Source organism: Loxodonta africana, chromosome 19 (genome assembly GCF_030014295.1).
Source record: "Loxodonta africana isolate mLoxAfr1 chromosome 19, mLoxAfr1.hap2, whole genome shotgun sequence".
Classification (NCBI taxonomy): Eukaryota; Metazoa; Chordata; class Mammalia; order Proboscidea; family Elephantidae; genus Loxodonta; species Loxodonta africana.
In genome coordinates, this window is record NC_087360.1 from 52,520,681 (window position 1) to 52,544,262 (window position 23,582).

At 41.3% G+C, this 23,582-nt stretch overlaps 1 protein-coding gene across 2 annotated transcripts in view; it reads right to left on the reverse strand.

Annotated features, from left to right (window-relative positions):
- PIWIL2 (piwi like RNA-mediated gene silencing 2) overlaps positions 1-23,582 on the reverse strand; it is an 81,244-nt gene continuing 57,662 nt past the window's right edge. Inside the window, exons 20-22 of one of the 2 annotated variants that reach the window (XM_003412477.4) lie at positions 1,493-1,746; positions 950-1,057; positions 1-157 (exon numbers count right to left, since the gene is read on the reverse strand). In XM_003412477.4, the coding sequence (XP_003412525.2) occupies positions 1-157; positions 950-1,057; positions 1,493-1,746 (519 nt within the window). The remainder of the gene's footprint in view (positions 158-949; positions 1,058-1,492; positions 1,747-23,582) is intronic. The other variant, XM_023551024.2, reaches the window with a different exon arrangement.

Consider the following 23,582-nt stretch of genomic DNA (forward strand, 5'->3'; position numbering starts at 1 on the left):
TCACAGGAAGAACAGGTTCTCGCACAGCTGGATGGCTGGTTCATGATGCAAGATTTGTCCGGACAGAAAAGCTAGCTTGTGAGCATATTTGCAAGGAGCTGGAACTCTTATGGTACCAGGCCAATTCCAGTACATGTGGCACAGTTTGAAAGTCAACCTGTGGGCCAAGAAGAAAATACGATCCTTATCACCCTCCACCTTCAATATAGGGTATGATTACAAAAAAAAAAAAAAAAATTTTTTTTTTTTAAATTTTGTGTATTTAACAGGTATATGACACACAGTATACTTCCCAGCAAACTGGGGAACTGTGGAAAACATGATGTAGCTTTTGAAATCGTAACTTATAAGTAGAATTGTTTCTATACCAACTATCTGTAAGTCAGAGGGCATGGGGAAATCCTTTCACTTTAGGTGCCCCCCATTTTTACATCAAAACAAGGTAAACAACACAAGGAGGAAATTTTTTTGCCTCAAGAAAAGGCTGCAGAGTACTCACGTGATCTAAATTCAAGGGCACTGGGTCTCAAATCTGGCTGTATGTCATATTCATCTGGAGCAGTTTTTTAAAAACACTAATGCCCTGGTGGCACCGTGGTTAAGAGCTCGGCTGCTAAGCAGCAGTTCGAATCCACCAGCTGCTCCTTGGAAACCCTATGGGGCAAGCTCTACTGTGTCCTACAGGGTCACTGTAAGTTGGAATTGACTTGACGGCAATGGGTTTAATGCCTGGGCTCCACTCAAGCCGGAATATAAAGCAGAATTCTCAGGTGTTGAAGCCTGTGCTTTTAAAAGCTCTTCAAGTAATTTTAATGTATGATCACTGCTCAAAAGGATACCATGAAGAAACGCAAGGGGTAACTATTCCTGGGGTAGACAGTAACTCTACCTTAACTAGTGGACCAGAATTACTTAGGAGTGAGAAAGAGCAAGTTACTGATTGGCTCACCTCTGCATATGATCAGGGCTCAGGTTTGCAGTGTTGAGAACACATACATAATGTGTAGGAATGCCACAGCCCTGACGTACATGATGGGCAAGAAGGTAGAAATCCACCCTAGTACGGAAAAAGTACAAATCAGTGATACAGGCTGACTTGGCCAGGTTAAGCTGGGAAGGATCTTAGAGATCATTCTAGTTCCTTTACCTAAGACTCAGAGAGTTAAGTAACTGGATCAAGGACACACAGTGGCCAAACCAAGATTAGAATCCAGGTATCCAAACTCAATGGGTTATTTAAGAATGGGCTAGACACTACACTATCTGTGTGTAGAGGGTTAAGCACACACTATCTTGGGAAAAGAATGTATGTTCAATATTTTATACTTTAAAGTTTTACTGTTTTTTTAAACAGTTTTTTTAAAGCTTTGTTTTTTTAACAGAATTTCTAAGGATTCCATACTACACCTCTCCAGGCAACCTCCCCATTCCAATACCCAGGGAAGAGATAACTTCTCCAACCCATTCTTCCTCATGTTTTTTGCCCACTTACCATTCACAACTTGTTATTGTATGGTCCACCACAGTCCCAGGGGAGGGAGTCACAAAGTGCTCAGTAGCAGCCAGGTACAGATTGGTGCTGATTTTCTTCTGAACTACAAATACCACCATCTTGGGCTGATAATTGTCAAAAGCTTCAAAACACTTCTGTAGCTGAGGAATCTCATAGTTGGCAACTGTCTTTAGTTGGCCATCAGACACTCCATCACGGTACACCACTATCTTCTCTGGTAGACAGTGGTTCACCTGAAACAACACCCTGGATGAGGTAAATCATGTGGTTCCTGGGCTACACGCCACAGTAAGAGGCTCACTCAAATTGCACATGGCAGTAGATCCTGCTGCAGTTCAGCCCACAGCTACTGTAAAAACGGTGAGGGGGGTGTCTGACCTCTTCTAACTTCACGAAGGGGAAGGAGAATCAGTATCAACAGCCCAAGGTGGTTCATATGAGGTGGAGGTCACACAGACCTCCTCTCTCTGACCTTTTTACCAATTCTGACACCAGCCATCCCTCCCACAGTACTCTCCTGCAATGGCCACACAGAAGTCGCGGACCACACTCACAGTTACGGGGTTTATTAAGGAAGTAACATACTACAGTTCAGGATCAGACACGACCCAGGAAATAATCCTTCAATCAGGACAGCTTGTTCTTAGGCATGCCTGCAGGCCAGGCCTCTCTCTGGCCCTTGCCTCTTGGCACCTCAGGCCTCTTGGGCCAGCCTGGCCTCTGCCCTGCTCAGGCCAAGTGTTAGAAAGCTCTTAGGTCCACCAATAAGTGCCTAGAGACAGCCCACTCCACCAGTAAGCCTCCTGCCTAAAGGTGCTCAGCTCTCTTGCTCTGTGGGTCAGTAAGCCTAACGCCGCCAAGTATCCAGAGGCACCTTACTATGCCAGCAAGCCTCCTACCAGAAAGTGCTCAGCTTTCTTGCTTTGTAGGCCAGGAAGCCCACAACGCCATATCCTGCCAGTCTCCTGGTTTTGCTGCTGCCAGTTCTCTGCCACGCTTACCACCATACTGGGCCATCTCCGGCATACAGCTCTCTGTCTCCTGGGTCTAGGAGGCTCTCAGCACAGGGGTCCCTGGTCCAAACGACTTGCTCCACTTCTAGCTGTTGTTTCTTTGTGGTAGTGAGGTCCCCCCTTTCCTTGTCTGGGATGGTTCATTTTAAGCCTAGCATGATGGCAAAACTGACTAGTCCCCTTATTAGGGTTCCATACACTTTATTTGCATGGTCCCACCCCCACAAGAGTGCCGTGCACCTTATCTGCATTAGCAGCAAGCTGTCTAATCTCTATGGTGGGCCACAAGCACCTCATTTGCATAGTCCCACCCAGTTGTTTGGCAGGAGTTACAAGACCATGTCAAAAAAGGCCATATAAAAGCAAGCCACCACCTGGCTATTCCTGCCATGGTTTTTTCATACTTAGGGGATAACTTCCCCCTCCCAATCAGTTTACCAGTCCAAAACAATCATTAACAATTATTCCTTCAGTAGTGCAGAGATTCCTTAGGGTGAGCTTACTCAGGTACCAGCCATTCTGGTCAGGTTCTCCAAAAGTCATCCCAGGTTCACCCTTTCTGTTGTCTGATGAAATCTGAGAGAAGATTATTCCTTTGCTCTGAGCCTCACAAGGTATCAGCATAGCAAAACCTTTAAGGGACTTTCAGCTTGGCCACCGTACTCCATTCCAGCAGTGCCTACCCCTTAGTTCACTTTTTCAGTTACTGCTTCTACAATTATAGTTTTTATAATCACAATTAACCCTGTTAACAATCAACACAACTGAATCATATAATCCTATCAACATCTCACCCCACCCTCTCTTCCCTAGAGCCATTAGGAAAAAGGGAAACTATTCAGTGGGGATCCTCCCTTGTCCCCCCATATTTTGAGTGTAAGCACATCCATGAAAGTGTTTAAGCCAGCCACTTCATGCCTTTATCTCTCCCTGTTTTAGACAGCCAATGCTTAAATTGTCCATCCCTACCAAACCAGTACTCTGAGGAGACAAGCTTGTTCCTTGGTCTAAAGAACCTTCTCTTCAGGTTGTAAAATACAGTCCACAGAAAGCCATCAAATTGCAGCAATCTATACCAGCTCACAGTGCCAAACATCTCTCTCTCTGTTCATTCAGTTGGTTCTGGTCAGCTCATCCCTAGCCCCTGTAGGCTAGGTGAATGGGTATCAGCTGCAGACTCAGGAGTCCACAAACCTACATGCACTTCAGACCAGCCAGCCCCTTCTCTTTCTCTCTCATCACTAGCCCCCCTGGGCTAGGTCAAAGAGTGCCATTGTAACATACCCAAATTCAGCCCACCCCTTTATTGCTTCACCTCCCCTACTTCCACTCATCGAGCATACCACGTTATTTGTCGACTCCCTTTAACTTCCACGGGGTTCTGGAGGGCACCGGCTTTTCCTGCCTTGATGCAACCAAAGGCAAACCTCTTGCTCGAAATTCAAAAGTAAAAAAGTCATTTTTTTCCTATGCTGTGTGTCCCTTCAAACGCAAATTTTCTGACTGGAAAGATTCTGGGTGGGGCTCAACTTTTCCAACTAAACCCCCAATACACTATACACAGGACTACTGGACTGAAATGAGCAGCCTGTGTGTCTTTCTGGCAACTCCTAGTTCCCTTTTTAACATATCCAATCAAATACTGGCTGAAGGTGGAGTCACGTAATCTCTGTAATCTATAATACCCAATATTGATTTCCACCACTCAGGTTTTACAACATGAGGTAGGAGAAACATTCCATATCCATAAAGTATATTCAAATAAAAATATAACCTTTATAAACATTCCCGTTTCATCTTCTCCACCCCTTCACCATCTCCCATTTATATGGCCTGGGGCCTCTGGCTGGGTGGAACCAGAAAACCCTAGTCCCCTATAAATCATCTTGCTTAAATGGCCTGACTTCTGCCCTAAGCCGCTCCGTATGCAGCTTTTCTCTACTCAACTGCAGCATAACATCTCTTAGTTTCCTTTCAGCCACTACAGACAACAACCAAAGTAACCATTGAAGAATCAAGTTTCACCTCTAATGCCCCTTCATTCTTTCTCTCACAAAGCCTGGAGCCATTCCAATAAGTCCTGCTCCTGAAACTAACTGTAAAAATGGCACAGTGGGGGCATCTGACCTCCTCTAACGTCACAAACCCCGTGCATCTGTCAGTTTGTCGTACTGTGGTGGCCTGCGTGTTGCTGTGATGCTGGAAGCTATGTCACCAGTATTTCAAATACCAGCAGGGTCACCCTTGGTAGACAGATTTCAGCTGAGTTTTCACACAAAGACAGACTAGGAAGAAGGATCTGGTAGTCTACTTCCGAAAAAATCAGCCAGTGAATACTTTATGAATAGCAGGAGAACACTGCCAGATATAGTGCCAGAAGATGAGCCCCTCAGGTTGGAAGGCAATCAAAATACGACTAGGGAAGAACTGCCTCCTCAAAGTAGAGTCGACCTTAATTTATGACGAGGTTGGAGTCAAGCTTTCAGGACCTTCGTCTGCTGATATGACACAACTCAAAATGAGAAGAAACAGCTAAAAATGTCCATTAATAATTAGAACATGGAATGTACAAAGTATGAATCAAGGAAAACTGGGTATCATCAAAAATGAAATGGAACACATAAATGTCAACATCCTAGACGTTACTGAGCTGAAATGGCCATTGTGAATCGGACAATCATATGGTCTACTATGCCAGGAATGACAAATTGAAGAGGAATGGCATTGCATTCACTGTCAAAAAGAACATTTCACGATCTACCCTGAAGTATAACACTGCCAGTAACAGGATACTATGCATACGCATACAAGGATAACAAGTTAATACGACTATTATTCAAATTAATGTACCAACCACTAAGGTCAAAGATGAAGAAAGTGAAGATTTTTATCAACTTCTGAGTCTGAAATTGATTGAACATGCAATCAGGATACACTGATAATTGCTGGTAACTGGAATGCAAAAGTTGCAAAAAAAGAAGAAGGATCAGTAGTTGGAAAATATGGCCTTGGTGACAGAAACTACCTGAAATCTCAGGATAGAATTTTTCAAGAGCAACGACTTCTTCATTGCAAATACCTTTTTTCAACAACAAAAATGGCAACCGTACACATGGACCTTGCCAGATGGAATACACAGGAATCAAATCTACTACGTATATGGGAAGAGATGAAGGAGAAGCTCAACATCCATCAGTCAGAACATGGCCAGGGGTCTACTGCCAAATGGACCATCAATTGCTCATATGCAAGTACAAGCAGAAGCTGAAGAACATCAGAACAAATCCACGAGATCCAAAGTACGACACTGAGTATATTCCACACAAATTCAGAGACCATCTCAAGGACAGATTTGACTCACTGACCACTAGTAACCGAAGACGAGATAGGTTGTGGGATGACATCAAGGACATCATACGTGAAAAAAAGCAAAGGTCATTAAAAAGAAAGAAAACACCAAAATGGATGTTAGAAGAGGCTCTGAAACTTGCTCTTGAATGAAGGGTAGCTAAAGCAAATGGAAGAAATGATGAAACAAAAGAGCTGAACAGAAGATTTCAAAGGGAGGCTCAAGGAGACAAAGTATTATAATGACATGTGCAAAGACCTGAAGTTAGAAAACCAAAAGGGAAGAACATGCTTGACATTTCTCAAGCTGGAAGAACTGAACCTGGCATTGCAATATTGAAGGATTCTTCCAGAAAATATTAAACGATGCAGGAAGCATCGATGGAAGGAATACACAGAGTCACTGTACCAAAAAAAACTAGTCAACGTTCAACTATTTCAGGAGGCAGTAAATGATCAAAAACTGGTGATACTGAAGGAAGAAGTCCAAGCTGCACTGAAAGCACTGAAAAAATACAAGGCTCAGGAATTGACAGAAGACCAATTGAGATGTTTCAACAAACAGATACAGTGCTGGAGGTCTTCAATTATCTATGCCAAGAAATTTGGAAGACAGCTACCTGGTTGACCGACTGGAAGAGAGCCATTATCTGTGCCCATTCCAAAGAAAGGTGATCCAACAGAATGCAGAAACTACCAAACAATATCACTAATATCACACGCAAGTAAATTTCTGCTGAAGATCATTCAAAAGCTGTTGCAGCAGCACACTGACTGGAACCTGCCAGAAATTCAAGCCAGATTCAGAAGAGGACATGGAACAAGGGATATCACTGCTGATGTTAGACGATCTTGGCCGAAAGCAGAGAATAGCAGAAAGATGTTTACACCTATGTTTTACGCAAAGCCATTCAACTGTGTGGATCATAACAAATTATGGATAATATTGTGAAGAATGGGAATTTCAGAACACTTAAGTGCGCTCATGTGAAATCTGCACACAGACCAAGACGCAGTTGTTCGAACAGAAAAAAGGGACACTGTGTGGTTTAAATTCAAGAAAGGTATACATCAGGGTTGTATCCTTTCACCATACACTTATTCAATCAGTATGCTGAGCAAGTAATTAGAGAGGCTGGACTATATGAGGAAACCCTGGTGGTGTAATGGTTAAGAGTTATAGCTGCTAATCAAAAGGTCAGCAGCTCCTTGGGACTCTATGGGGCTCTTCTATTCTGTCTTATAGGATCACTATAAGTCAGAACAAACTTGACGGCAACAGGTTTGTTTGTTTTCAGATTATATGAAGAAGAATGGGGCATTATGTTTGGAGCAAGACTCATTAACAATCTGCAACATACAGATGACACAACCCTGCTTGCTTAATGTGAAAAGAACTTGAAGCACTTAGTGATGAAGATCGAAGGCTACAGTCTTCAGTATGGATGAGACTGCAACACAAAAAAAACTTAAATCCTCATCACTAGACTAATATTTAACGAAGGATTTCATTTTTCTTGGATCCACAATCAACGCCCATGGAAGTAGCAGTCAAGAAATCAAACGACGCATTGCACTGGGCAAATTGGCTGCAAAAGACCTCTTTAAAGTGTTGAAGAGCAAAGATGTCACTTTAAGGTCTAAAGCGTGCCTGACCCAAGCCATGGTTTTTTAGTCACCTCATATGCATGAGAAAGCTGGACAACGAGCAAGGAAGACTGAAGTAGAACTGATACCTTTGAATTACGATGCTGGTGAAGAATACTGAATATACTGTGGATTGCCAAAAGAACGAACAAAATCTATCTAGGAAGAAGTACAACCAGAATGCCCCTTAGAAGCAAGGATGGCAAGACTACATCTCACATACTTTGGACGTGTTATCAGGGGCAATCAGTACCTGAAGAAGGACATCACGCTTGGTAAAATCGAGGGTCAGCAAAAAAGAAGAAGACCCTCAAAATGAGACAGACTGACACAGCAGCTGCAAGAATGGGCTCGAACATTCTAACAATTGTGCGGATGGCGCAGGACAAGGCAGTGTTTTGTTCTGTTGTGCGTAGGATCACTATGAGTTGGAACCAACTCGATGGCACCTAACAGCAACAACAAGGAAGTAACAGGTTACAATACAGGATCAGGCACGACTCAGGACACAGTTCTTAGATCAGGACAGACTCTTCTCAGCCATGCCTGTAGGCAGATCTCTTTCTGGCTCTTGGATCCTTGGGCTGGCCCAGCCTCTGCCCTGCTTGGGCAAGTGTTACAAAGCTCTTCAGCTCCACCAATAAGTGCCCACAGGTACCCCACTCCACCAGTAACCCTGCTACCTGAAGGCATTCAGCTCCACTGCTCCACTGGCTGGGAAACCCACTGCACCATCTCCTGCTAGTCTCTTGATTCTGCTGCTGCTGGTTCTCTGCCATGCTTGCCACTGCTTCTCACCCTCTTTGCTGTCTCTGGCATTACAGCTCTTCTTTCTTGGTGGTAGTGAGGTCCCCCTTTTCGCCTCTGGGATGGCTTGTTTTGAGCGTAGCGGATAGCAAACCCGACCAATCCCCTCGTTAGGGTTTCATATACCTTACTTGCATGGTCCCATCTCCACAAGTGTTCCACGCACCTTATTTGCATTAGCAGCTAGTTGTCTAATTCCACTGGTGGGACACAAGCACCTCATTTGCGTAGTCCTACCCAGTCATTTGATGGATGTTACAAGGCCATGGTGAGAAAGGCCACACAAAAGCAATCCATCACACTACAGCTACTATGTGTAAAGGACAGGGTGTTATGAATTGAATTGTATCCCCCCAAAATGTGTGTCAATTTGGCTAGGCCATGATTCCCAGTGCTGTTTGACTGTCCACCATTTTGTCATCTGATGTGATTTTCCTATGTGTTGTAAATTCTGCCTCTATGATGTTAATGAGGCAGGATTAGAGGCAGTTATGTTAACGAAGCAGGACTCAATCTACAAGATCAGGTTGTATCTTGAGTCAATCTCTTTCGAAATATAAAAGACAGCAGTGAACAGAAAGACAGGAGGACCTCATACCACCAAGACAGAGCACGTCCTTTGGACCTGGGGTTCCTGCGTGGAGAAGCTCCTATACCAGGGGAAGACTGCTGATAAGGATGTTCCCCCAGAGTCAACAGAACAAGAAAGCCTTCTCCTGGAGCTGGTGCCCTGAATTTGGACTGCTAGCCTCCTAGACTGTGAGAGAATAAACTTCTGTTTGTTAAAGCCATCCACTTGTGGTATTTCTGTTATAGCAGCACTAGAGAACTGAGACGGGGGAGAAGCTAATCATTTCTAGGCTTCCTCGGAGTAGTAAGAGGCCTGGTACAACAAAGGCGTTGTATCGAAGAAAAATAAGCAAGCTATGAGTCATGTGCACGTGGCTTATCCTCAGTGTTCAAGTTAAACGGAATGTAGGTGAGATTGGGTAATTAGCAGAACACAAGTGCTGAAAGTACACTACATTGTGCAACAGGTCATTTCAAAGTGATTTTCTCTAGGAATTGTCCTCAGAGGAAGAAAATGTCAGAGTTTCTTGAGTCTGGAATTACGTAACAAAACTTTAATCAGAGAAAAAAAAAGGGAAAGTAGGAACATTATGGACTTGAATCAATCTTCCTTTTACTTGAATTTAACACTAATTACTGTCTAGGGAAAGAACAAGGTTAACTAGAATATACAGAAATCTAAAAAAACAAAATAAAAAACCAAACCCACTGCTATCAAGTCAATTTTGACTCACAGCAACCCTACAGTGTTTCCAACGCTATAAATCTTTACGGAAGCAGACTGCCACATCTTTCTCCCTCAGAGCAGCTAGTGGGTTCTAACCGATGGCCTTCTGGTTAGCAGCCAGCTGCTTTAACAACTGCGTCAAATTATAACACGACTGCACAGGCTGCAGATAAAAATCTCCAGGTTTTTACATACAATATCAAAAGGTGCTGTCGAGTAAAAGAAGCCTTTACTAATATCATCCTACAACCTAATATTATCCTACAGCTGGGTAATTCTTTGCTGCCGAGGGCTATCCCGGGCACTGCAGGATATTTAGCAGCATCCCTGAACTCTGCCCACTGTATGCCAGCAGCAATCTGCCCAGTTACCATAGAACAAAAACATCTCTAGACTTTGCCCACTGGGAGGACAAAACTGCCCCGTTTTGTGTGTAACATTTTTACTGTAACGAAAAAATTAGCAAACAGCCATGATAAATTGTCCAAGAATCCAAATAAAATTAAATGTTGGCTTGAATCAGTTTGAAGAATACTTTTTCTCTACTTAGAGAAGATAATTACATTCTGTTCAACAGTTCAAGAAAATAAGCTCAGTTCCATTTTAAACTAGAGCTTCCTTTAAAAGTGTACTGGTTCAGTTCATAGTTATTAAAAAGTGGGAGCTCTGGCTATCGTTGAGCGCCGTCCATTCTAGTGCAGCTCATCAAAGAAAAAACCCAAGAAACAAAAAAACCCAAACCCGTTGCCGTCAATTCAACTCAGAGAGACCCCACGGGACAGAGCAGAACTGCCCCACAGGGTTTTCAAGGAGCGGCTGGTGGTTTTCAAATTGCCAACCTTTTGGTTAGCAGCTGAGCTCTTAACCATAATTTCCCTTAAAAAGCCGAAATTATCACTGAGTTAAGTAGGTACACATTATACATCCTTTACAGGCTACTCTATATAAAAATTTAAGTTCCAAAGAACTCTTTTTTAAAGTAAATAATCACCTACAACCTCTTTGGAGTGAGATTCAGAATTTCAGATATTTTATAAATGCCCCTTTTTTTCCTGAGACACTTCAAGTGCATTTACAAGCACTGAATTCATCTTCACATCCAATTATTGTCCCAGTTTTATACACATACATATACACACACACATATACATATGGTCAAGCATCCATTCCGTCTTTTTGGTAATGGCACTCGAGTTTCCTCCCTCCCCCAACGGGATACAGTCTGATGCGACTATTCCCAATCTTCCCCTGACCCAGTATTTCTGAATCTCAGCAGTTCTGATATTCAGGGCTGGGTAATTCTTTGTTGTTGGAGACTATCCTGTGCACTGTAGAATGTTTGGCAGCATCCCTGGCCTTTACCCACTAGATGCCGGTAGCTATCTGCCCAGTTGTCATAAACAAAATTGTCTCTAGACACTGCCCACCGGGAGGACAAAACTGCCCCCAGTTGAGAACCAGTGCTGTGAACAAATGACATATAGATGACTGAAGCCAATCCAAAAGAATGCCTGTCCTTTGCTCTGAATCTTGAGCAGAGACTGAAGAAAAGTTGGAGTCTGGTCCCTCAGTGGTGATGCCTCTTGAAGTCCCTCCTTCTGAAACTCCAGAAGCTACCCTGCCTCCTGTCCATTTCCCAGCTTGGATCTCCAACCTCATCTATAGTCTGAGGCTCTCCATGATCTTGCCAGTTAAGTCCCGTGTTGTTTAAGTTAGGCTGCACATTTCTATAACTTCCCAAAGACTCCCAACCGATAGTGTGTTAAAAGATAAGTAAATACAGAAGCTTAAATCTGGAAACTCACAGTTCATTACCAAGGAGCTTAAAAAAAAAATCTAATGTTAAATCAGCAATGTTAAATTTTCGAGGTTGTCTTGACCATCCTCATTTCATAAATGATAAAACTATGGTCTGGGTAGGAGTCAGGATAAGAGTGGTTTTACATTTAGCCAGTATGTTTTTTTTTTTTTTTTTATGTTTAAATATTGTGATTTGTCTCCTGTCCTAAAACCTACCTGACCCTTTCCGTTGTAGTCGATGCTAGGGATATCAAGATGAATAAGCACACTCCTTGCTTTCACGGAACTGTGCTTATTCGTCTTGATATCCCTAGCACTGAGAACAATGGCAAGGGTCAAGTAGGCAATAAATATTTGTTGAATGCTTGAGATGTCCTTTTATGAATGGCTGCATTCATTCTTAAGACAAACAGTGCCCACAAGACATGAGTCACTGTGCTAGTCTCAGAAAGTTAAAAAATTGTTATGGTACCATTCAAATTCTCATAAATCTGTAACTAGAACTGGAGAGGCAGACACATAAAGCAAATACTTGCAACATGTTATAAACAACACAATAAAAGTAAAACGCTAAAAGAACAGGTAGTTAAGTTACAAGGGATTTGTTCTTTAGAGGGAGAAGTGATTTCAGAAAAAGGCTCGATGCAAGAACTAGCAGAGGATCCAGCCGCGAAGATGGGTAAGAGAACTGCAGGCAGAGCGTGAGCACAAGGCCCAGGTGGTGGCTAGACATGAGGTAAGTAAAGGAACGGACTGGGAATCAGATGGAGAAACAGGCAGGTGGCAACCTGGGAAGTGTGAAAGGCCCACTGAGAGTTTGGACTTTATTTACAGAAGCAGTCAGATCACTTCACAGTCACTTCTTACTTATATAAGAAATATTGAGGAGTTTGAAAGAAGAAAAAAAGAATTTACTAGAGAACTAAGACAGTTACTAGAGGTAGGTAACATACTAGAATACAAAACAGACCATTACTTGGGTAAAATGCAGGATAAGACATATCCACATAATTGAACACTTTCTCTGGTGAAGATAAAAATGAATAAAGCTCATTTTCGCAGTCTCCTAGGAAGGGGCAGCCACTGACAACAGTAATATTACATGGTAAGGACTATGAAAACATTCTTCCAAAAACAACTACTCTGTCTAGTTGAGGAGTAACAGTGTTGGAATGAGAAAGACATGAAATGTTCCAGGGAAGAAATACTATTTGAACTACAAGTTAACATCTAATTAAGATTGAATCAGGCAGTCAAGGGAGAAAAAGAATCCCAGACAGCAGGTTTTGGTCAAGGGTCAAGCTGAAAAAAAAAAAAAAAAACTAAAACCAAATTAAAGAGTATATTTATTTGGTAGGTCATCATTTCCTTAAAAACATTCTGTAGAATCCAAATCTCATGAGATGCTCAGAAAAAAGTGGTCAATCAGTTTGGGAAATGCTTGCATTCTCTGTCTATATATATCTCTCTCAGAGATTCACAATGAATACTAGCATTTAAGGGATCTAATGAATTCTGCAGTTAGGAAAAAAAAGTACTTCATTTATTCTAGTGTTTCTCAAACTTACTGGACTCAGGGAAATTCTTTTAACTTAGTATCGATTAGCAATGATGGAACACAACTGAGGAAAGAGTGCTGAAATTAACTGGGAGCCATTAGGAGCCTTTAAGCACGGAGGTAACATGATCACATTAGTGTTCTAAAAAAGAAAAACTGGCAAGAGTGTGGAGGATGGACTGGAAAACAATTAAAAGCAAAGGGATGCTACAGAGGCTGAAGATTCAGAATACAATTGGATATGTGGTATAAGAGAAAAACAAACAAAAAACATTGCTATCCAGTAGATTCTGACTCATGGCAACCCCACGTGTTACCAAGGAAGGCTGGCAGTTCAAACCCACGCAGCAGCTCCAAGGGACAGAGCCCTGGCAATCTTCTTCTGTAAAGATTACAGGTAAGAAAACCCTGTGGAGCAGTTCTACCCTATTGCAGGAGGTCACTGTGAGTCAATATCAACTACAAGGCGCCTAACAACAACAATAACAGTATGAGACCAGGCTAGGGAGACAGGCAGGGGCCAAATCTTTCATGCAACATAAAAATTTTCCAGATTTTAGGCCAGGACCCATATTATCAGCCCCTTTTAAAAGATTATCCTGATAACAATAGACAGAACAGACTGAAGAACAAGAATAGATATCAGAAGATCACTCGCAGTTTACGATGCGAGAAGACAGAGAAAACGTTTGCTGCCATGGTAACACCAGAAAAATAAAAATAATATAAAAATTGCATGCGTTTATGAAACTATCGAAGACCAGATGCAAGAAAGGTTTTTTTTTTTTAATAATTTATTTTCATTGCTGTTATCGAGTATAAACAGCAGAATATACACCAATTCAACAGTTTCTACATGTACAAATCTGTGATATTGACCGCATTCTTTAAGTTGTGCAATCATTCTCACCCTCCTTTTCGGAGTCGTTCCTCTCCTAACATAAATTCACTGCCCCCCAAGGTTCTTATCTAAACTCTCAAGTTGCTGCTGTCAATTTGATCCCATATAATTCTTAAACAAGCATACTGCACAAGGCAGACCTTTTTTCTTACATAAGCTAAGTAACCTATTGTTCAGTTTTAAGATGACATCAGGGGATATTTTTGGTTTCAGGTTGAAAGATTATCTCAGGGCAATAGTTTCAGGGGCTCATCTACCGTCCATGGCTCCAGAAAATCTAGAGTCCATGAGAATCTGAAATTCTGTTCTATATTTCCCCACTTTTGATCAGGATTCTTCTTGTAGAATCTTTGATCAGAATGTTCACTAATGGTACCTGGGCACCATCCAGTTCTTCTGGTCTCATGGCAAAGGATGCAGCTGTTTATGCAGGCAATTAGCGACACATTCCTTCTCCTCCCCTATTCCTGACTCTCCTTCTTCCTCTGTGATGCAGGGAATTTTTGATGTAGTGGTTTCCGGTGAGCAGTAAGCCTCAGAAGCTTTCAAAGGGCAATGGGCAATGCCAGGAGTGTATGTGGGTAGGAGGAAGAGGAAGCCTGAGCCCTGAGAATTTTATCAGGTCAAGGAAGACACCAGAGAAGCTACTGACAATTGGTGGGTGCAGGAAAGGCAGACTGGAGTCTGGAAGATCCCCCTCAAGACAATAATCATTGCTTAAGATAGCAACTCTCCACCCCAACCTTCCCCCAATTTTTCTGAGAAAAGTGAAGGTAGAACTGAAAAACAGAAAGAACATACTCAGTCTCACACATTCTAGAGGTGCCTGAAACTTCTGATTTCAAAGGTGATACCTTGGCCTCCTCCCCCTTGCTCTAGGTCAAACACTACTCAAAACTAGTCTAGCCTTTAGCCAGCCACAGGCCTCAACAGCAGCAAAAGGGGCTGACCTAATTAGAAGTGAGCTCAATCTGCTTAAAGATCAGCCCAGATAACGGACCACCTGAAATTTGGTGATTAATCTTTCATGAGAAATAACGCAGAGACAGGTGTCAAGAATGTATCTGATTTTTAACCTTCACATCTGAGTGGAAGGAAACACAGGAGCTCAGATTTACATATTAGCTTTTAGTGGCTTGTAAGACATTCAGAAGTATTTGGGTGATACAAACTGGTAACAAGCTCAGCCGCTAAACAAAGGTTGGAGGTTCAAGTCCACCCAGAGGTGCCCCGGAAGAAAAGCTTGGTGATCTACTTCTGAAAAAATCAGTCACTGAAAAGCCTATGGAACATAGTTCTACTCTGACACACATGAAGTCACCATGAGTCAACACTGACGCAACAGCAACTGATGTGGCGTATAAGACATCCAACTGGACGGGTCAAGCAGGCAGCTGGATATGTGGTCTAGGCACTCAGATGAAAGGTAAGGGCTAAAGCAGTCACTCTCAGTGTGTGTTCTGGGACACACACACACCCCTCCAGGAGTTCCTGGGACACTTTCAGGGAGTACACAAAGGAAAATCTATTTTTATAACACTACCACATTATTTCCCTTTTCCTCATTCTCTCATAAATTAATCACAGAATTTTCTAGGCAGCAAATGACGTGCAATATTTTAATAGACTGAATGCACAAGCAGAATTTATTTACCTTTTATTAACCCAAACATTAAAGTTCAATTACAAAAGTGTAAAACAATGACACTTTCTCACTGAGATTTTTGGAAGTACTTACCTTTAATTAAAATAATTTATGTCAGTAAGTACTGAGTTTATAGTCACTTATTAAGCAAATCAACATTTTAAGAATTCTCACTTTTAACTTCCAATACAGCAATTACTGATAGATGCCCACATAAACCCACATAAACAAAAGCTCTTTGGGGCCCTAAATAATGTTTAAGAACATAAAAGGACCCTTAGATCAAACATTTTGAGAAGTGCTGGACTAGAAATATAAACCTAAATTAAGACATTAAGTAAAACCATGGATATCCTTAAGATTGCCTGGTGAGGATTCAGAGAAGCCCTACAACTGAGGAAAATTGGAAAGCTGGAAAAAACATCCTATGTGAAGACCTTAGAGAACTAAAAAGATAGGAAGTTCACAGCAAGGATCAGAGAAAGCATGGAGGCTGTTAAGAATTGTGTCCCCCCCAAATTTGTATTAACTTGGCTAGGCTATAATTCCTAGTACTGTGTGGCTATCCTCCATTTTGTGATTTGATGTAATTTTCCTATGTGTAGTAAATCCTAACCTCTATGATGTTAATGAGATAGGATTAAAGGCAGTTACGTTAACGTTAATGAGGTGGGACATAATCTACAAGATTAGGTTGTATCTTACTTAGTCAATCTCTTTTGAGATATAAAAGACAGAAGTGAGCAGAGAAGAGAGGGGCCTCATTATCACCAAGCAAGAAGAGCCAGGAGCAAAGTATGTCCTTTGGACCCAGGATCCCTGCACTAAGAAACTTCTAGATCAGAAGATTGATGACAAGGACCTTCCCTCAGAGCAGACAGGCAGAAAAAGCCTCCCCCTAGAGATAGAGCCCTGAATTCAGACTTCTAGCCTCCTAAACTGTGAGAGAATAAATTTCTGTTTGTTAAAACCATGCACTTGTGGTATTTCTGTTACAGTAGCACTAGATAACTAAGACAGAGGCCCCCTGGAATAAGTCAGGCATTTGAAGCTATTCTTCTCTTAGTAGTGTTTGATGATTACACCGGGGGTAACTAAAAGGCTGTGAGGTTGAGCAATGTTTTTTTAAACAAATCAACCCCAGCTTTATTGAGATGTAATTCACCATACTATAAAATTCATCCTTTTGAAGTGTACGATGGTTTTTACATTTACGGAGTTGTGCAATCACATCTAATTTTAGAAAGTTTTTATCACCCCAAAAGGAAACTCCATACACATTAGCAGTCACTCACCATGCCCAGCCCCCCAACAACCACTAACGTACTGTCTCTATGGATTTGTCCATTCTGGACAAAGAGAATCACCCTATACATGACTAAATAATTTCACCTTGCACAGTATTTTCACAATTCATTCATGTTAAAGCATCTATCAGTACGTCTTTCCTTTTTATAACCAAATAATTTTGCATTATATGGATACATTACATTTTGTTTATCATCAATTCATGGACACTTGGGGGTTGTTTCCACTTTTTGGTGTTTATGAAGAATGCTGTTATGAACATTTGTGTCTAAGTTTTATGTGGACATATGCTTTCCCTTCTCTAGGGTATAGATTAGGAGAAGAATTTCTGGGTCCTTCAGAGAACTGTTACATTTTGAGGAACCGCCAAACTGTTTTCCAAAGTAGCCACACCATTTTACGTTCCCTTCAGCAGCAATATAGGACAGTTCTAATTTCTCTACATCCTCACCAACACTTATCTTTTTTATTTTAGCCATCCTAGTGGGTGTGAAGTGGAATCTCATTTTTTTTTAATAGACTTTTTTTAGAGTGGTTTTAGGAAACCCCGGTGGCAGAGTGGTTAAGTGCTACACCTGCTAACCAAAGGGTTGGCAGTTCGAATCCATCAGGCGCTCCTTGAAAACTCATATGCGTCAGTTCTACTCTGTTCTATAGGGTCGCTATGAGTCAGAATTGACTTGATGGCACTAGGTTTGGTTTTGGTTTCCCCTCCTCCCCTCCCAGCCCACAGTTTTTCCAACTATTACTATCTTGCATTAGAGTGGTACATTTCTCACAATTATTGAACCAGTGCTAACTAAAGTTCATAGTTAATCTTAGGGTTCACTGTGTTGTCCAGTTCACTCATTCTGTGGTATAGAACAGTGATGCCCTAAAAATTCCCTGTGCTCCACCTATTCATCCCTCCATCCCTCTCCCCAAACCCATGGCAACCGCTGCTCTTTTCAATGTCTCCATAGTTGTATCTTTTCTAGAAAAGTCGTATCATTGGAATCATAGTTATCTTTTCAGACTGGCTTCTTTCATTTAGCAATATATATTCAAGGTTCCTCCATGTGTTTTCAAAGCTTGATAGCTCATTTCTTTTTATTGCTAAGTAACACTCCATTGTATGTTTATCCATTCACCTACTGAAAGGTTATCTTGGTTACTGCTAGTTACTGGCAATTGAGAATAAAGCTAAAAAAATTTACGTGCTAGTTTTTGTGTGGACAGAAGTTTTCAACTTATTCGTGTAAACACCTACGAGTACAGTTGCTGGATCTTAGGTAAGACTATGTTTGGCTTTGTAAGAAACTGCTGAGCTGCCTTCCAAAAGCGGCTATACCATTATACATCCCCACCAGCAACAAAGGAGAGCTCCTGCTGCTCCACCTGCTCACCAGCCTTTGGTATTGTCAGTTGTTCAGGATTTTAGCAATTCTAATAAGTGTGTAGCAGTGTCTTGTTTTAATTTTCAACCCCTAGTACCATGATGTTGAGCATCTTTTCATAGGTTTATTTTCTGTCTACGTATCTTCTTTGTGAAGCGTCTGTTCAGACCTTTTGCCCAATTTTAAGTGGGCTATTTTGTTATTGTTGACTTTCAAGAGTTTTTTGTATCTTTTGGATAAAGTCCCTTATCAGATATGTGTTTTGCAAATGTTTTCTCTCAGTTTGTGGCATGTCTTTCATTCTCAAGTGTTTTTCACAGAACAAGAAGTTTTAAATTTCAATAAAGTCCATCGTATCAATTCTTTCTTTAGTGGATCGTGCTTTTGGTACCGTATCTAAAAAGTCACCAACCAACCCAGCGTCACCTGGGTTTTCTCCTGTGGTATCTTCTAGAAGTTTTACACATTTGCATTTTAGATTTCGGTCTATAATCCATTTTGAGTTAATTTTTGTGAAAAGTTTTAAGGTCTGTGTCTAGATTCATTTTGTTTGCACGTCAATGCCCAGTTGTTCCAACACCATTTGTTGAAAAGATTATCCTTTCTCCATTGAACTACCTTTGCTCCTTTGTCAAACATCAATTGACTAGATTTGTGTGGGTCTGTTTCTGGATTCTCTATTCTGTTCCAGTAATCTACTCGTATATTCTTTTGTGAATACCACACTGCCTCGATTACCCTAGCTCAACTTAAGTCTTGAGGTAGGGTAGTGTCGGGTCGTCTGAGTTTCTACATAATCAGACCATCTGCAAAGACAGTTTTATTTCTTCCTTTCTAATCTGTATAATTTTACTTGTTTCTGGTCTTACTACATTAGCTAAGACTTCTAGTAGGATGCGAAGTAGGAGTAGTAAGAAAGGATGGCCTTTGTTTCTGATCTTAGATGGAAAGCATCTAGTTTTTCACCATTAAGCCCGAGTCAGCTGTAGGTTTTCTGCAGATGTTCTTTATCAACTTGAGGACGCTCTGCCCTTTCCATAGTTTGCTAGGAGTTTTTCTTCTCATGGGTGGGTGTTAGATTTCGTCAAATGCTTTTCATCCATCTATTGATATGCATACATGCTCCTGCTTTAGCTGCTGCTGTGATTAATTGGTTATCAAGTGCTGAAAGAGCCTTATGTTACTTCAAGAAATTCCACTTGGCTGTGGTGTACAATTCTTTTTATACATAGATTTCCTTCGCTAATATTTTGTTGAGAATTTTTTACAACTATGTTCATGATAAGTGCTGGTTTGTAGTTTTCCTTTCTTGTAATGTCTTTAGCTGGTTTTGGTGTAAAGGGATAGCTCATTGTTGTTTTTGATTTGCGCTTCCCTAACAACTAATGGAAACCCTGGTGGTGTACTGGTTAAGTGCTACAGCGCTAACCAAAAGGTCGGCTGTTCGAAACCACCAGGTGCTCCCTGGAAACTCTATGGTGCAGTTCTGCTCTGTCCTATAGGGTCCCTATGAGTGGGAATTGACTCGATGACAATGGATCTGGTTTGGTTAATGACTAATGATATTGAGTTGCTTTTCATGCGCTTACTGGCTATTTATATGCTATCTTACTTCGCTAGTGCTGCCATAATGAAAAATATACCACAAGAGGGTGGCTTTAAAGAACAGAAATTTCTTTTCTAACAGTTCAGGAGGCTAGAAGTTTGAATTTAGAGTTTTCAGCTCCAGTGAAAGATCCTTGTCTCTTTCAGCTCCCAGTTGTTGCCAGCAATCCTTGATGTTTCTGGCTTGTAGATCCATCTGTTTCCATTATCACATGGTGTCTGTCTTCACCTTGTATGACATGGGTCTATTCTGCTCTTTTTAAGACACCATTCAGAAGGATTTAAGAGCCAACCTACTGTGATATGTCCACGTTAACATTACGAAAGAACACACCTATTTTTCCAGAGTCATGGTTACAGGTACACATAGCTTTCTGAGGGACACAATTCAATCTGTAACTTGTACCTTCTTTGGAGAAATGTTTATTTAAATCTGTGCCCATTTTTAAATAGGAATGTCTTTCATTATTGACTTGTAAAGAGTTCTTCATATATTCTGGATACTAGACTCTTAACAGATACAGGCAGTCCTGGGATTATGAGCAAGTTCCATTCCTAAATCTGTCTTTAAGTTGAATTTGTACGATAAGTCTGAACAGGTACAGTTTGTATGTAACATCCGTCAGTCAAATGTTTGCCTTAGTATACAGTACATAGTGCACCCCTCTATGCACGAAAAACATTAAATAGCTCCAGATACACTGTAACATCTTTAACACAATAATGCAGTAATAGTCACAATAATGTTTTGATGGCATGTTGCAAAGTAGAACTCATTATTACAAACCACTGTATGTACCTTCTCCACAGTTGAAGAGATAGCTACAGGGCAAACATTACCCAAAATACTCAGAAGATTCTATTCTGTAAAGTCTTTGAGACTCATCACTTTATTGCAGACTCTGAACTAACTAAATCTACCTTGTATCACTGGGCTGCATTTCTGCTGGGTTCTGCGGCAGGGAAGGTTTGGGGTGTGGGTAAGGTGGTGCTGGGGCCAGATGGATTATTCCATCACCTCCTCACCAGACCTGCCAACCCCACGCACCAAATATGATTGCCCTGCCTTGGGGCACAAGGGAGAAACTGCAGCTCAGGATATGCTGAGAGAGTTGGGGCCCAAGGGTTGGGAAGAGGACGCTTAAGGAAACCCAAGTTCGATACTTCTCCATGGACCACCCCCTCCTCCCGAAACCATATGGACATACAGAGGTCAGGAATCTTAAGACTGGCCCCAGATTCTAGCCACCAAAAAGCCAAGAACCACTGTAATAGTGAGATCTCCCATGTGTAGGGTAGGGAAAACAGAAGCCCAGATAAGTGACGGCCCCATGCTGCACAGCACGAACGGCCTGGCGGGATGAGGCGGGGCACAGCTGGGTAAACAGACACCATAGAGTCCCAGCTGTGTATCCTGCAAGATGTACTGACCAGTTGTACTTGGAGAACACACAGAACACAGTGCCTGCACCCTGGCTGCCAGCCACCACCACCTGCAGGCCTGTCAAGCAGAGCGGAGCTGTGGTGCTTCCAAGCCCCTAGGGAGGCAGGTGCATGTGGGCTCTCTGCTTGCTGCTGTGGGCTGAGGCTGTGTGCACCATGTTGCAGGGCCCTGCCTGCCACCAGCAGCCATCCAAGGACCCGCTGCAGCATATGCATACACGGGAGAAATGTGGTCCATCATGGGAGACCAGTGCCTGAACCATAATGAGTCAGTTTTTTCCTGACAGGCTTTACGGGGGCTGGTTCATACGTTAGTCGGACGTTCGTAACCTGGGGACTGCCTATATATGATTTGCAAATAATTTTATTCCATTCTATGGGTTGCCTTTTCACTCTCCTGATACCGTTCTTTCAAGCACAAGTTTTTATTTTGATGAAGTCTAATTTATCTAATTTTTCTTTGGTTACTTATGCTTTTGGTATCATATCTAAACTGTTGCTTCATACACAGTCACAAAGATTTACACCTAAGTTATTTTCTAGATTTTTATAGTTTCAGCACCTACATTTAGGTCTTTGATCCACTGGGAGTTAATTTTTACATACAGTGTGAGTTAGGGATCAAATTACATTCTCTTTCATGTCAATATCCAGTTGTCTCAGCTCCATTTGTTGAAAAGATTATTCTTTCTGGACTCTCTATTCCACTGATCTATGTATCTATTTTGATATTCCACAGACTGTCTTAATTACTGTAGGTTAAGTTTTGAAGCTGAGCAATGTGAATCCTCCTACTTTGTTCTTCTTTTTCAAGATTCTTTTAGGTATTCTGGGTCCCTTGCATGTCCATATGAATTTTAAATCAGTTTGTACATTTCTATTAAAAAAAAATTATACACTTCTGACAGAAATTTCACTGACTCTGTAGATCAGTATGAAGAGTACTGCCATCTTAATATTAAGTCTTCCAACGCATGGACTCAGGTTTGTCTTTCACTTACGTCTTCAATTTCTTCAACGATGTCTTGCAGTTTTCAGTGTACATGTCTTTCATTTCTATTAGATTTTTTCCTGAATATTTTATTTTTTGACGTATTATAAATGGAATTGTTTTATTTCATTTTCAGATTGATCATGGCCAGTGTACAGATATACAGCTGATTTTTTTTATATTGATCTTGTACCCTAAACTTTCCTGAACTTGATTATTTGCATTAATAGTTTTTTGGTAATCTATAGAGTTTTCTATATACATAAAAGCATGTCATCTGCAAACAAAGATACTTTTACTTCTTACTATACAGACTGGATGCCTTTTCTAGTTTTCTTCTGATGTCCTTGTCTGCCTTTGGTATCAGGGTAATGTAGGCCACATAATATGAGTTAGGAAGTATACCTGTCACTCTAATTTTTTGGAAGAGTTTGTAGAGAATTGGTGTTCATTCTTCTTGAAATGTTGGTAGAATTCAACAATGAAGTCATCAGATCTACAAAACATCTCACAACATGGATGAATCTGGAGGGCATTATGCTGAGGGAAACAAGTCAATCACAAAAGGATAAATACTGTATGAGACCAGTATTATAAAAACTCATGAAAAAATTTACACATAGAAAGGAACAATCTTTGATGGCTATGAGGGAGGAGAGGGGCAGGGAGGGAAAAACCAGTAACTATAGACAAGTAGTAACTCTGGTGAAGGGTAAGACAGAACACAATACTGGGCCAGTCACCACAACCTGACCAAGGTATACCCAAACTCAATGAGGGACCAAGTTACTAGGCTGAGGGCTGAGAACCATGGTCTCGGGGGACATCTAGGTCAGCTGGCATAACAGACTTCATAAACAAAATGTTCTACATTCTACTTTGGTGAATAGCATCTGGGGTCTTAAAAGCTTGTGAGCAGCCATCTAAGATACATCCAGTAGTCCCACCCCACTGAAGCAAAGGAGAATGAAGAAAACCAAAGATACGCAGGAAAGATTAATCCAAAGGATTAATGGACCACAACTACCACAGCCTCTACCAGACTGAATCTAGAACAATTAGATGATGCCTGGCTACCATCACCTACCACTCTGACAGGAATCACAGTAGAGGGTTTGGGACAGAGCTGGAGAAACATGTAGAACAAAATTCTAACTCACAAAAAAAAGACCAGACTTACAGGTATGACAGAGAATGGAGAAACCCCGAAAGTAAGGCCCAGAAACATCTTTTTAAAACTTTTTATTTTTATTGTGCTTTAAGTGAAAGTTCACAAATCAAGTCAGTCTCGCAAACAAAAATTTATATATACCTTGCTATATACTCCTAG